A 14,689-nucleotide genomic window follows, 5' to 3' on the forward strand; every position below is an offset into this window, starting at 1 on the left:
TTATACATTATACATTATCAATTATTATTATAAATTATCAATTATTATTATAAATTATCAATTATTATTATTATTATACATTATCAATTATTATTATTATACATTATACATTATCAATTATTATTATTATACATTATACATTATCAATTATTATTATTATACATTATACATTATCAATTATTATTATACATTATCAATGTTATCTTCTATATCAATCATAAGGACGCATTTTTGTTTTCAGTCTGGACTTATGCACACAATGTTCTTATCAGTCTATATTTTAAGGCACTGATGGTTTGAAGAACATTCTTGTTTTATTCTGAAAAACATTTCTCCGGATGCTTTGTTCTTGCCATAGAGTTCTATAGTCTGAACACAAAACTGCTGCTTCCGCACTGCTTCCTTGTTCATAAGTTTTAGGGGAAACAAGTGCCTTAAGAAGAGGAAACAAAGTCTGTTTTCTTTCTTTCCAAACGGTTGAAGCTAATCCGAAACGCTTTGAAGTGAGTTCACAGTTTGTTTGTGTTATTGTTTGTTTGTTATCGGGCATAGCAACGAGACAAGTTAGAAAAGTTTAACCAGAGTTAGCAGCTAGTTAGCATTCTGTTTCCTTAACTGTCGCAATTCAAGCATGTCGGTAACGTATCATGTTAGCCTCTTCCAACATGAACTTCTATTAACTTTATTTTACTCTGCTTACAACAGATAATAAAAAGCTAGTTTCTGTTAAAGTCCACCGTCAGTCTCTTTTTCTCTGTGTGTGTTTCAGCAGAGCCAGTCGACGTGGCTGCTGTCAATATTTGTAGCATGAAGTCATCTGTGCTGCGTTGCCGAAACCTTTGGAGATACTGGTTTTTAGATACCGTTTGTGTTCACAGACCCTCCATGACGGCATTTGAGCTCCAGCACTGAATCCAGGATCTAACATTTGTTTACACCACAAGAAAGTCTGAGTTCGGGTTCAGTTCTGAATGGCCACAGCTGCAGAGGAACCTCCAGGGCTGCAGGGCACCTCTGGATGTAAGTAGTCATTGTATTATTATTATATTTTCACACCGAATTTCCCTGGGAGTGATACACCAGATGTGTTTTAACAACGTTGTTGGCCACGGAGTTGACAGCGATATTGACATTTTGGTCCTTAGGTCATACATGTCTTGGCATGTCAGCAGCTAACGAGACACTGTCAGTTGTTTTCTTTACTTAAATGGTAAATACAAACATCTATCTTCATGGTTTGATAATAATTCAACACGTGTGACCCTTATAAATGTCATCCTCTAATGGTCTTCAGTAAACACTGAATGTTCTTGCACATCAGTTCATTCCCTCCAAAGGTTTCTCTTTTTATTCTTTTCCTATCAGTTTATTGGATTTTCACACAATATAAAACAGTAACAATGACATGAAGCACAACATAACTGAATGGAAAAGATAGGCACAATGGAAAACGAAACAAGAAGAAGGAAACACCTCATTTCTGTTTCATAGTTCATCAGTGTGCCTCCATGTTTACATTATTATTTCCAACTGGGAGTGACCCGTGCTTGTATTCAGTCCTAAAGGGTTTCCAGGCCAAGTATGAAAAAACTTTTTGACAGCATATTTTAATTTTTATTATGGAGATTGGTGGTTTTCAGATGTTCATGAATACGTATTCAATACTTTTCAGAACAGCGCTGATCCTGGCACAGCGAAGTACAGTACATATATTTTTGTAAAAACAGAGAGAGGGTTATCTTGAAACCTTTTCACAGAACACATTTTTCTTGCAGTTTATCCAACAGTTAAAATGTAGGAGAGGGAGAGATGACACATTGTTAGAAGTGTAGAATCAAGGTTTCACAGTTTTTATTAAAAGTTTGACAGAAGTGTTGACTTACCTTGATAGTTTTATTTTTAAGTGGTGCTGTTGACCTTTGTGGAGTTATACTATGAGATGTTTCAACATTGATTCTCCCCTCATTGGAAGACATGCCCAAAAAAAGAGAACAAAAATAAAACAAACAATAGTATTGATAATGGGTAGCAGAGAGGTCAGGCACATCAGCTTATAGAAATGTGGCCGTGTAACTTCAACGTTTTAAAAGCTAAATACTGCAAGTTTATATTGTTAGCCAAAAGGTCCAAATTGGTGCAACTTATGAGCAGATATCCCAGCTTTTTAGTCCTGAGTTTAGGTCAAGTTCTGAAAATTCTGAATCCTACATTTCCCAAATCGCAACCCATATTTGTCAGCGTGGCATTCTCCTTTGTCTTTGTTTTGAAGACTGATGAACTGGGTGACATCACAATGACATCATCAGAGTTACTACCTCAGACTTAACCAAGCTTTTCACTGTTGTATAACTGATACTTTGAAATGTGATTTAGGTAAAGGTCACCAAATGTTCTTTTGTTTTCTGATATCAAATTCATTTTGAATCTCTGGTCAGGTGGTACTTGTGTTTTATTAATTTCCATTCAGCTCTTGTTAATTTAACATGAACGTAAACAGATTCCTGGATGGTCATCAAACATTAATCTGCTGTTTCTTGATGAAGATTGTCTGTTTGGGAATCTATGAGGTCCATTGTAGACTTAAAGCTTCATGAAATCCAGTTTTCTTTTACATATATGGAGGCATTCATTGGCCCTGTCTGAACTCTCATTAATAGTAATAGCATACTTATCTAATTCCTCCCACTGCCCACAAAGACCTGCAGAGTCAGTTGTGGAGGCGACTCTCTTCTCTCAGAGGTAATGATCGAGGTGCGTCTGCATGTTTGTTTTAAAGCTGAGCTGCACTCTTTGTTTTAGGGAGTGGTAGAGGCTGCTTCAGGCTGTGCTGTCTGAAAATTCATGCACCCAGTGTTCAAATTGAATTTCTTGAATTAACTTACATCTGTTCCTCTTGTTGTCTTCCAACACAAACCTCTTTGTTTTCTTATTCTCTCACTCCAGATTCGAGTGGGGTGAGGAAAAATGCTTCCCCCGAGGTAAGAAAGAAGTGATTTTATTTCTAAGGAAATGCCAGTAATTTAAGACGCACATCATTACATTTTTCTCACACGGTGAAGAATTCACCAGTGTTTAGCTGACACAAACTCTACTCCTTCCTCTTTTAAGACATTAGCAAATACATGTTGTTGCACACTTGCATTTCCGTTCCTTTTCCTGCACTTCGTAATTCTCTGTCTCACCTCGTTTGCACTGACAGGGACCGAGCACAACAATGTCTCCCAACATGAAGAAAACCATCGGCCATCGGGGAATTGATCCAACTGGTGAGACTACTTACAAGAAGGTAGGAGAAAAGCTCTCATTGTAGATTGCATGTAGATTTACACACTTCAAAACGCAAATAATACTATAAAATATTCAACCACATATAAAAGATTTTTGATCCTCCTCTTAAAAGTCTTTTTTATAGGGATTGCCTAACACTTTTGGATTTGGATTTGGAAAATCTTTATTGTCCCCGAGGGGCAATTTGGTTTGCAACAGAGGTCCATACAGTCAATACATCCATAAAAAACAGCACAATGACATAAATACATACATATAAAACATAATTACCATGGATATCACCATGATGGACGTGAGTGAGTTAAGTGACAAAGGACCAACAGTCCATAGTAAAAGTGTGCAGGCAACAATACCTACAGCTTATTTAAAAACCCAACAGCTGATGGAACAAACGACCACAGGTATCTATTTGATTTCGACCTCCTTACATAAGTGAACCTGTCTAAACTCTGCATGCAGGGGATGCTGAGGGTCTTCCATTCTTTGTTAATGAATATAAATGGATCTGATGTACCAGTGTGTCAGAAATCACTTTTAAAGCTCATCTACGTAAGGCAGCAAACTTATACTTGTGAAACCTGTTTTTTCACATTGTAAATCAGAATCTGTATCAGGGTGTAAGTACATTTACACATACAAGGAATTTGATCTGTATTGGTGCTAAACAATTAACAAGGAAATAAAGCAGAACAAGCAACAACTTAAATAATATAGTATAAGAAGATATTACAATATATAAAATAGAATTTAAAAATGTAAAATATAAAAAACACAAAATGAACAAAAGGTGTAATGTAGGAGCTGTGCAGTTGACTATGAGAACAAATTAAATGGGAGATTTTAAAAAACGTGCATTATCATGTGATTGTGATGATCTGCAGACATTAACAGGCAGTCCAGCACGTGACAATAAATAAGTGATCTACCAAACACAGACTGCATTTGATACTCTCTCTTCCAGACGACCTCATCGGCCCTGAAAGGAGCCATCCAGCTAGGCATCACGCACACTGTTGGCAGCCTGAGCCAGAAACCTGAACGAGACGTGCTCCTGCAGGACTTTGAAGTAGTGGAAAGCTTCTTCTTCCCCAGGTGAGTCTTTTGAATAATGAAGTAAGGATTGTGTTGTTAAGATGATGAAAATGAGTGCATGATTTCCTGAATCAGGATGTTGTTGTCTGCACGATGTTAACCTCCTTGTTGTAGTGCTGTAAGTAATCCTCCTGCCATGTCCGTCTTTTATCGTCAGCGAGGGCAGTAACTTGACGCCCGCCCACCACTATGGAGACTTCAGGTTCAAGACGTACGCCCCAATCGCCTTTCGCTACTTCAGGGAGATGTTCGGCATCCGGCCTGACGATTACATGGTATTCTCGCTCGCTCAGCATCTTTAATTCTGCAGAACATGGAAGTGGTGTGGAATGAAAGTGTTGACTCACTTGAGGTGGAGCAGGAGAAGCTGACTGCTTTGAAACTCTTTTATGTGAGTTGATTATTTTGTTTTCTTATCACATGTCTTGACCTCTGTGCTCTGTTCTGGTTTCAGTACTCTCTGTGTAACGAGCCCTTGATTGAGCTGTCCAACTCTGGAGCCAGTGGATCTCTCTTCTACCTCTCCATTGACGATGAGTACATCATTAAGACGGTGCAGCACAAAGAGGCTGAATTTCTGCAGAAACTACTTCCGGGATACTTTATGGTACGATTTGATGTGAGGGCTTTAGGTGCAAGAGAATGCATCATGTTAACAATCAATTGCACTTACCACTTTCATTACCCATTACATGTAAGAAAAGTCTCTCTTTTCTAAGATCAGATAGATAGATAGATAGATAGATAGATAGATACTTGATTGAGCCCGAGGGAAATTCAAAGCATCCAGTAGTGACATGAAACATTTGTTAAAAATGATCCACAAAACCGACGCCCCCCTCCCATACATACATAATAACCAGAAAAAAAGATTTAAAGAATACCCCTAGATGAATCATTTTTTTTTAGCAATGTTTAAAAAGAATAAAATTATCAAAAAACAGACATTAAATAACAGTCAGTGTAAACATTAAAGGTGTGATTTAAATTTAAATAATTTAGGTGAGACACACATTTAAAAAATGTAATTGTTTGGGGATCTTACCTCTGCATAATTACACTTTACAAAACTAATTTGATGTCTTTGCAATTAAATACCGCTATAAGGTGTACTCTGTGTCATTCAAGGCATCATTAATGAGGGCTAATATTCATACTCTTTCTTCATCATTTTATTTAAATTTTTCAGTTACATCAGTCACTTTTTGGCCGCTACATTTCCATTCAATATTTAACTTTCCTTCCGCCCTCCACTCTGCTCTCCTTCAGAACCTGAACCAGAACAAGCGGACCTTATTGCCGAAGTTTTACGGACTCTACTGTGTCCAAGCTGCGGGAAAGAACATTCGCATCGTAGTCATGAACAATCTGCTCCCGAGCACTGTACGGATGCACCTCAAGTACGATCTAAAGGGCTCGACCTACAAGCGACGGGCCTCGGCTAAAGAGCGAGAGAAGGCCGTGCCCACGTACAAAGACCTGGATTTCATGCAGTACATGCAAGAAGGGCTGCTAATGGAAGTGGACAAGTACAGTGCGGTTTGCAAGACCATCCAGAGAGACTGCCTGGTAAAAAAAAAAAAAAACTGTGCAAAACATGTCAGCATTTGATCGTCTTCCTTAGTTATCTCTGGTCTCACTTCTCTTGTTTTCTTTGATTTCCATTCAGCTGTTGCAAAGTTTTAAGATCATGGATTACAGCCTTTTGGTTGGAATCCACAATTTAGACCAGGCTTGTCGAGAGCAGGCCACTGAAGAGGCGGGGGCCGCAGCCGCAGACCAAAGGAGACCCCAAGGCCAGAAGTCCCTCTACAGCACCGCCATCGAGGCCATCCAGGCTGAGGCAGGAGGAATGGGATCAACGGGTTCAGAGGACCAGTGAGTGACAATGTTTATGTTTCTCATAAAGTTTCTGCTTTAAAGAATGGAGCAATAAATTAATTTCTTCACGTTTTGTTGCACAGAACTGGAGGAATCCCAGCACGAAATGCAAAAGGCGAGAGGCTGCTGGTGTATATTGGTATTATTGACATTCTGCAGTCCTACAGGTAAACGGATAAGTTTGTGTGCATTTGCTGCTCATTCAGTCAGTGACTCTTAAATGTCTACACAGTCAGTGTCTAGAACTTGTCAATGAAACTCTCATTCATAGAAAATGCTTGGGATGTAGTATTTATAGAAAAAGTTGTACTCTTTAAGGATTGTTCCAAGAATCATGGGAGTGATATCTTCCAAGATTTGACTAAAGAGCTGAATCTGTCCAGTTAACATGCACCAATATGTGTTTTTTTAAATAAGCCGTGCCGAATAGAAAGCAGACTCAAAGGAGGCTATAGTGGCAGCTGGTGTAGTTTTAAAGGCTGCGTCATACACCTGCATGACGCTGATAGAATTAAGTGCTGAGCATGATCCAAAAGCTAAGCACCATCTCTTTAATAAAAAGCCATCATGATGAACTTTAAAGACGATCATTAAAGTGAAATGTTCCTGCTGTGAACATGTCATGTTGGTTCTGTAACTCCCTTAAACAGTCCATTTTTTAATGTGTGTTTCTACAGATTAGTAAAGAAGCTTGAACACTCGTGGAAAGCTCTGGTTCATGATGGGGTAAGGTACTCTTTGTGTCCTCAGTACATTGTGTTTTAAACTATAAAAAAGAGATTGTAATTGTAACATGTGTGCCTCTTCCCTTTGTTTAGGACACTGTGTCAGTACACAGACCAAGTTTCTATGCAGATCGCTTCCAGAAGTTCATGTGCAACACAGTCTTCAGGAAGCTCTCATGTGAGTTTTAAAAAAATAGTTTTTGTATGTGTGAATAAGCTTTGAACATCCGGCAAAGCAGAGCAGATCACAGTGAAGTGAAGTTCTCTCAGTGTATCAGGGCGTTTCTAACACTCTGGTTATTTTCCTGGCCACGCCTGCCTGCCTGAGGCACTTGGATAAAGGCCATGGCCAAAACCATTAGCTACTGTCACTCCCTGTCATGACACTTCAACAGTTTTGGGAACTGATGGCATGTTTTCCTCAATGAAAAAGTATCATTGTCTTGTCAATTGTTCTGAAATTTAAATATGAGTACAGCAGCTTAAATTTTTCCATCAGGAGCAGATCATTACTCTTATGTTTAAATTACTGTTTTTGATGAGGTTTCTTTCCATCATCAAGGAGATCCATCTTCTGTTCAATAAAGGCCAAATTGAAAGTGTTGTCTAGTGTTTTAGAATATTGTATTTTATTTCTGTGCTTCTGAGATTATTGTTTTTATTCAGTTACATTTTACTGAATCAGATACAAATAAACGGCTAAATTGTTATTTAAAGTGGGGCACTCCAGGTGGTACTTTGAGGAGACTTTCCATTGTATCACAAACTGTGCAAAATGCTCAGTTATAACCACAAGTTAAATGGTGACATCAACACAAAGGTGTCTGTGGTTTTTTTGCAACTGCCTGGAGCCTGTGGCTTCAAATTGAATTGTGTGAGTCAGGTCAGAGCAGATTATTTGGTCAGTGGCACAGTGCAGGACTTTAATTTATTGTGCTATACAGCACAGATCCTCTAAGTTTGGCAAATCAGCCGTCTCTATTAGAGCTACACATTTTTGGAACTCCATACCGGCTAAAATCAGAGAGTACTGAATTTAAATTTAAAATCAAATCTTGGCTCAAATCAACTCAATCGTGTCCTCATCACACATAAACACTTTTTCATGAACTATGTTTGATAATGTTGTAGTGTATTGATACAGTATGTTATTATGGCTTTGTTGTTGTGGTGTATTGGAGATATATGTTGCGGTATAGCTGTGTGTTTTTAGTGTAGTTTTTAAAGTCAAGTGCTCTTAGCCTATTATCGTTTTAATATAATGTATGAATTTCACTGTGGACTAGTGTAATGCCATTGTTCAGTGGTTGTGTAATGTCTTACTGTTGTGACGATGTTGTTAGTGTATGTTTTGTTTCTTCACAGAGACATTGTGCACTGCCCAGGGACTACAGATGTAAATTAGCTTATACCTAACTCTGGTACAGCGATGTTTTTCAGTGAGAGATTTCTAACATAAGGTTTATTGCTTAGATTTGTAGACTCCTTAAAATTTGGTGGTGCACTTTCTTTTTTTGTGTCCCTGTCAAAATAAACAAATAAAAATAAAAAATTATAATAACACTCTTTCTCTTGTATGTAGTAAAGTCCTCCCCATCTAAGAAGCGTCGTGCGCTGACACAGGGTCCTCTGAGGAAGTCAGCTGGCTCTGGGCCTTCTCTGTCGACACAAACAAGCACCAACAGCCAGCACGCTTTCCTCCAACATCAACTCAGTTCAGACACCAAAGAAGATGCTGAAGTAGACAACGGTAAGCCCTGGAAAAAGGATTTCAGCTTTCAGCTGGAGTGCTGAAAACAACTTTTGTTTACTGAAGCTGGCAGAAATTCAGACCTCATGCATGTACCAGCATGCAGTGTTTCTTTCCCAACACAGTATTAAACTTTTTTCCTTCCTCCACAGGCATGCAGCCAGGTCGCCCCGACCTCCTCCCTAACACCTCACTGCCAAGCGAAGGTGTTGGCAACGCTTCTGAAACCACAAACTCCTTCTCCTCCTCTTTGGAAAACTCTGAATTTGCTCCCTCTAGTCAGCCTTCGCCTCGCTCTCAGAACAGCAGCCGGTCGGCGGGAGTGGATTTAAACAACCTGTTGATCAAAGCCCAGGAGCACAGCACCCCCAAGAGGTAAGAGAGAAAAATACACGTAGATCAGTTTTTTTTTAATATTAGAGATATATTTTTTCAAGGGTATTTTTCTTACATTATGCCAGAATTATCACACCACAAGGGATTCTATCGTTTCTAATGTGAGATCTACAACAAATCAATAAACCCGAACGCTTAACATAATGTGCTCCTAGACAGGCAATACAGGTTGGCGAAAAAATCGATAGAGCATAGTATCGCAATATTTTGTGAGGCGAAATATCGATTCATGGCCGCCAAGTATCAATATTTTTCTTATATTATTAGCATATTATTGAGATATTCAATTTCAACAAGTTGCATTGTTAAAAATTCCTGCAATTGTACAGTCGTCCATACATGTTTGTGTTCAGTTTGATTAGACTGAAATACTAACAGATTGTGGGATACATGCTGCCTTTTACAGGGTTTCACTTTGATCACAGTCAGTCTGTGGGCTTGACTCCCATTGTGTAGAAATATATATATCGTATCGCGATGATATGATATCGTATCGCGATGATATGATATCGTATCGCAATGATATGATATCGTATTGGTTCTCAGCCTGTTTGCCTTCTATTAGCTTGATCCAAAACAACCCGTTTAAGACATGAGAGTCTGAACTAACTGTGGGAACTAAGGCAGAAATATCACTTAACCAGAACTTCAAGAAAGTCAGCATGTTTTAAAGCAGCAAAATACCACAAATAGGTCAAACAAATCTGAAGTAAATCTGAGTTCCTCTTAAAGGAAAACAACACAAAGCCAGTTTTTAATATTGTATGAGGGTTCAGATGTCTTACTCTGCCCCTGATTTTGTCTGCAGCTCTCAGGTTGGGCCCCTTGAAGACAGCATTGGTTCTGTGGATGTGATCTCTCTTAGTGACATTGTTCCTAATGCAGGCAAATGCTCAGTAAGTAGAAAAAAAATCCTCTCCGGTTTACACTTTTTTTTAACTTTTGCTGGGTAACCAGTTTTATTTCTTTTGCTTTACAGGTATAGATGTGGTAAAGAATTATGGAACCAAACTAATGGAATAAAACTTTGAGGGCGTTATGAGCGTGGATCTAATGTTACAGCCACCCACTCCCATCCCCCACCCACCCCCACCCCCGGTGTGATTTGAGGTACCATGAATGAAAATCTGTGTAGCAGAATGACCAAGTGGGATGTTGTTTTCTTTTTTGTTCTTGTCATTGTTTTTGCACTTTGATTCCAAATATGAACTTGTTTGTGTGTTGTTATGTTCTGACACTAGTAATTGTGGGTACATTAATGCTGCGTGGTTATCGAACACTATTACTCATCTCAGAGGAACACTAGGATGCACAACCAAAGATTGTTCTTGGCACTGATGTGCACGATGTGAGGACGTATTTCTGAACAAAAGTTCTTTACCCAAGCCTAGTTGTTCAAAATATATTGTCTGAATTTTTTTTGGTATAAATTTCTGTTTTATGAGTACGAAATTGCTGTAGCATGTCTTAACATGTTCTGCTCGACTCTGTTAATTTCTCTTTCACCACCCAAAAGCCCAAATGTTTAGAGTATCTGCCAAATTTTCCACTCACATGCTTTAACACAAAACCGTTTGACTTGTATTGGGTATACAGGTTAAAATAAAAGGATATATTTTAAAAGATATTACCGTATTCATAAAGGGTAAATGGACAAATTTCAAACTTACTCTGAATGCAAATTATGCTGGAAAAAGCATTGATTCTCTTTAACCAGGTGTTGTAACCTGTTGTTGGACCTGAAAGACTGGCAGGCTGTCATCTTCCATGTTTAGGTCAAAGGGTTATTTAAGAAGGAGGTAGTGTATTTCAAAACGTACACACTGTAGAATTTAGCATCAGTCTATCATTGATCTAATACTAAGATGTTTGTGGACAGGGCAGTGAAAAGACGGGGACCCAGAGGTCTGTCTCATGAAGCAGGACAAGTGTGTTGGAGTGTAAAGTCTTAAGCGCACCTTGTTGTTCTCGGTGTCAGAAATCCTGCTGAGTTATGTGAACCAACAGAGCAGAGCAAACCCTCACCGACATAGTGTGCGGAGTCATGTGTGCTTACAGGGTCTCTGTTAACAATTACACAACATTACATAAAAGTGTCATGTAGCAAAGAGCTCAAAATGACAATATTACAAACTTGGTACAATCACTGTTTTTCATTAAGATGTTAGTAGTTGGAGTTAGCTTAAGGTTAATATTTGTATTATTAAGCAGATGTCCCACAAAGACTGTAAACCTGTCTCCAAAAGAGCACAGTGTAGATAATTGTTAGGTACTTCCTGTTGTAAATAAAATGTGCTTTTTCCTAGAATTTGTATGTGCGTACACTAAACACTGCAGCCTTGTTCAGTTTGGACCTGAGGATAGAGAGATTCAAAGTATCAGCCTCACCTTTATCAACCCATTGGCTATTTTTACAGCCGGAGAGTGTTGGCACTGTGAATGTTATCACTGGGGTTTCTGTGTGAGTGTTAGCATAGCCTTAGTAGTATTACATCTTTGTAATTTCAATCCAATTTTTTTCTGTTCCGATCCGATACATATGAACCGATACTGATTCAGATATTTTTATTATCATAACTAAAAGTGTTATTGTAAGGGTTGTTGTTGGTATTATGAGTAAGGCTACACAAAGCAGTAGTAAAACCAGCATTGCATTGTGCTGGCTTCAGTGTAAGCACAACACTGTACTTTTGATCACATAGAAGGAGCTGTTCCGTCGTCATGGAGACGATTTGTGGACACTTCCTACAGTTCAGTCTGAACGGCTTCAAAGTGAGACTGTGCAAGTTCAGAATGTTGTAAGTGTCCAACTTCTTAATCAGTGACATGGATTGGCGACTTAAGTCTGATATCCGATCTGTAAATAACGTCTATATCGGACCCGATACCGATATTAGATCTGATTGGTCCCATCTCTAGTGGAAAGGCATAGAAAGACCAGGCTGCTTTTACAGAAATTAGGGTTGTAACCCCAAGCATTTTTTTCTTCTTGTCTAAAGAAACAAAGTTTTTTTCGAAAAAGAAAAATTATCAGTTTAGGTTAGAGGGATATTTGACTTTGCTGCTTAAGATTTGGACATAACAAAACTGGCAGGTACTGCATTTTCTTAATTTTTTTTTTTTTTACTCTTTCGCAGTAGTTTGCTGGTCATAATATGGACAGCTCAAACTTTAGTTTTCTATTACCTTAACTTTCATTCATGTCAATCACATATTAGAGCCTACTAATGATGAATCAGATTCATCATGTATTGGTTGTTGATTGTTAAGATTCCTGTTCCTACTTTTTACATGTCAGTGATTATTCATATTATTTGTTATTTTATCATTATATACATTTTTTGAGTCACTAGCTAAAAGAAGTGATGGCTGCCTGATCTGTAAAAGCATAAAAGACCAAATGTTTTTTTTAGAATCAAACTGGTAGATATAGTAGTAAGAGTTGTTCAAATGCAGTTGTTTTTGACACTCAAACTTGGATATTTTGATTAGGTCAAGATTTATCAAATTGTTCAACATTGGAGAATGCAAAACAAATAAGCTAGAAGTGATATTTTGTTTAACAGTGCAAAACAAATGATCTGAAAATGTTTCAGCTATGCAACAAAATTATTTGTGTACTCCATTTTTGACGAAAGTGCAATAAGTAAGATGAATTGACTTATTCTTATAAAAATGAAATTAACAAGGCTCATTTAAGAATTTTTGTAAGATTTATTTTTGAGCTTGTATGCCTTTATTTTGAGAGGACAAGTGGATAGAGTAGAAAATTAGGGGGAGAGATTGGGGAATGATATGCCGGAAAGGAGCCACGGGTTGGACTGGACTTGAACCCATGGCCGCATGCTTGGAGGACCATTTATTTTGTACGTGGGGGGGCGACCTTACCGCTAGGCCAGTGCTGCCCTATCATTTTAGCATTTTGATTAATATTTTCATTGGTAGGTGGAAATAATTTTATTGTGTTGGTTGTTAAATCAAACTGTTCCAATATTGAAAGTCCTCCTATTTACACACACACACACACACACACACAGCCTATGAACCAAACATGTAAATAGTTGTATGTATTATAGTATTTATAACTGTAAGTAAAACTCTGGTTTCCAAAATGTTTATAAATGTTGATGTTTATAAATGTGCCTTTCTTTGGCACAACAAACCTGTGTCTATGGGTTGTAAAAGTCTTTTGTTCTTTGCAATGATTTTTTGTATCACCTTGGGTGCTTTAATCTACCTTCTCTTGCCTTCAAATGATATACAGTTAATATGTGCACCTCTGTATACAAGAATCATAACAATGCCTTTTCACTGAAGATGTATTTTACCTGTGTTCTCTTTGTTGCTCTGTTTGGAAAATGTTGTTTTCTTTACACTTGTGCCTACAGTCTTAGATACAAAAGACTAATTGATTTTGTTTATATTGCATTATTCCGATTGTTGAGTATCTCATAGAGTTATGCAATGTAAATGCAAAGTACAGTGTCGGACAAATCTTAAGTTATCAACTGTTGGATAATTGTACTGTTGATAATAAGGTATCCCTTTGTATTTATTGGTGTTTTTCTCCCTTGCATTGTTGCAAACCAATAAACATGACTGGGTTATGAAAATGTTGTATTCTTTTATAATTTTTGCATTAATACGAGACTGCACTGGATAAAGTGCAGGCTCCATCATATCTTAAAAAGCTCATAGTGCTGTATTACCCTTAAAGAAAATTACGCTTCTAGAATGCAGGCCTGTTCATGGTACCTACAGTCTCTAAAAGTAGTATGGGAGGTAGAGCTGTTATCTGGCCCCTCTCCTTTGTAATCCTCTACTAGTTAGGGACCGGGAAGCAGAACCCTCTCGACTTTTAAGAGTAGGGTTAAAATCTTTTTTGATAAAGTTTATGGCTGGCTCAAATTTGGACCAGCTCCTAGTTATAATGCTATAGCTAGATTTTTTTTTCTTAGATAACACTTGTTATGTATTGGCACTATACAAATAGACATAAGTACAAGTTAGAAAAAAATAATAATAACCAAAAACTGTCAATTTTAAATTTTGGAATTGTCAATAAAAGCTTTTCTTGTCAAAGGACTGTCATATGCTGTGTTTTATTACATGACAACTAAGCAGATGTAGAAAAAACAGTTGAAAGTTCATAAAGCGGAAAAAAGACTTGAAGTAGAAGTCATTAGACATTTTATTCTAGGTCTGTCATAAAAATGCAGACCTGCTTGTAGTACCTACAGTCTGCATCTGTAGATATGGCATATGCTGTGTTTTATTACATGACAACTAAGCAGATGTTAAATTATAAAAAATCATAGTATATCAAGTTGTATGTATGTATGGAAAATCATTGGATTGTAAATATCAAATATAGTATCATAAATATAGTATAGCAAATTGTATATAGATAGATAGATTGTATATATAGACAGATGATAAGGAACACAGGAATTTAATTTAATAAATATTAATTATTGAGCTGTGGAAAAGGGGTAGGATTAAATAAGTTTTATACTTCCTACTCCTTTTCAGGCATATCAGTTGAATATATGTAATT

General features: G+C 37.5%; 1 protein-coding gene across 3 annotated transcripts; it reads left to right on the forward strand.

The window, feature by feature from the left end:
- The first annotated feature begins 368 nt into the window (after nucleotides 1–368).
- Nucleotides 369–13,745, forward strand: LOC109995011 (phosphatidylinositol 4-phosphate 5-kinase type-1 alpha). 3 transcript variants are annotated; one of them, XM_065948019.1, is made up of 17 exons: nucleotides 369–503; nucleotides 879–1,020; nucleotides 2,698–2,739; nucleotides 2,944–2,978; nucleotides 3,200–3,286; nucleotides 4,250–4,380; nucleotides 4,538–4,655; nucleotides 4,835–4,987; nucleotides 5,650–5,949; nucleotides 6,050–6,258; nucleotides 6,345–6,428; nucleotides 6,939–6,987; nucleotides 7,080–7,164; nucleotides 8,569–8,736; nucleotides 8,889–9,111; nucleotides 9,941–10,028; nucleotides 10,112–13,745. In XM_065948019.1, the coding sequence occupies exons 2-17, from the start codon at nucleotides 972–974 to the stop codon at nucleotides 10,115–10,117; spliced, it is 1,827 nt and encodes a 608-aa protein (XP_065804091.1). In that variant the 5' UTR covers nucleotides 369–503; nucleotides 879–971; the 3' UTR covers nucleotides 10,118–13,745. The 3 variants fall into 3 exon arrangements, with proteins under 3 accessions (XP_065804091.1, XP_065804090.1, XP_020504238.1); XM_065948018.1 differs by having other exon boundaries at nucleotides 9,941–13,745; XM_020648582.3 differs by lacking the exon at nucleotides 2,698–2,739 and having other exon boundaries at nucleotides 9,941–13,745.
- Nucleotides 13,746–14,689: the final 944 nt, after the last annotated feature.

Source organism: Labrus bergylta, chromosome 19 (genome assembly GCF_963930695.1).
Source record: "Labrus bergylta chromosome 19, fLabBer1.1, whole genome shotgun sequence".
NCBI lineage: Eukaryota > Metazoa > Chordata > Actinopteri > Labriformes > Labridae > Labrus > Labrus bergylta.

Coding starts and splice junctions, on each gene's coding strand:
- LOC109995011 (XM_065948018.1), top strand. CDS start 972: ATGGCCACAGCTGCAGAGGAACCTCCAGGGCTGCAGGGCACCTCTGGA. Junction 6,259..6,344: donor TCAACGGGTTCAGAGGACCA/GTGAGTGACAAT, acceptor TTTGTTGCACAG/AACTGGAGGAATCCCAGCAC. Junction 7,165..8,568: donor AGTCTTCAGGAAGCTCTCAT/GTGAGTTTTAAA, acceptor TCTTGTATGTAG/TAAAGTCCTCCCCATCTAAG.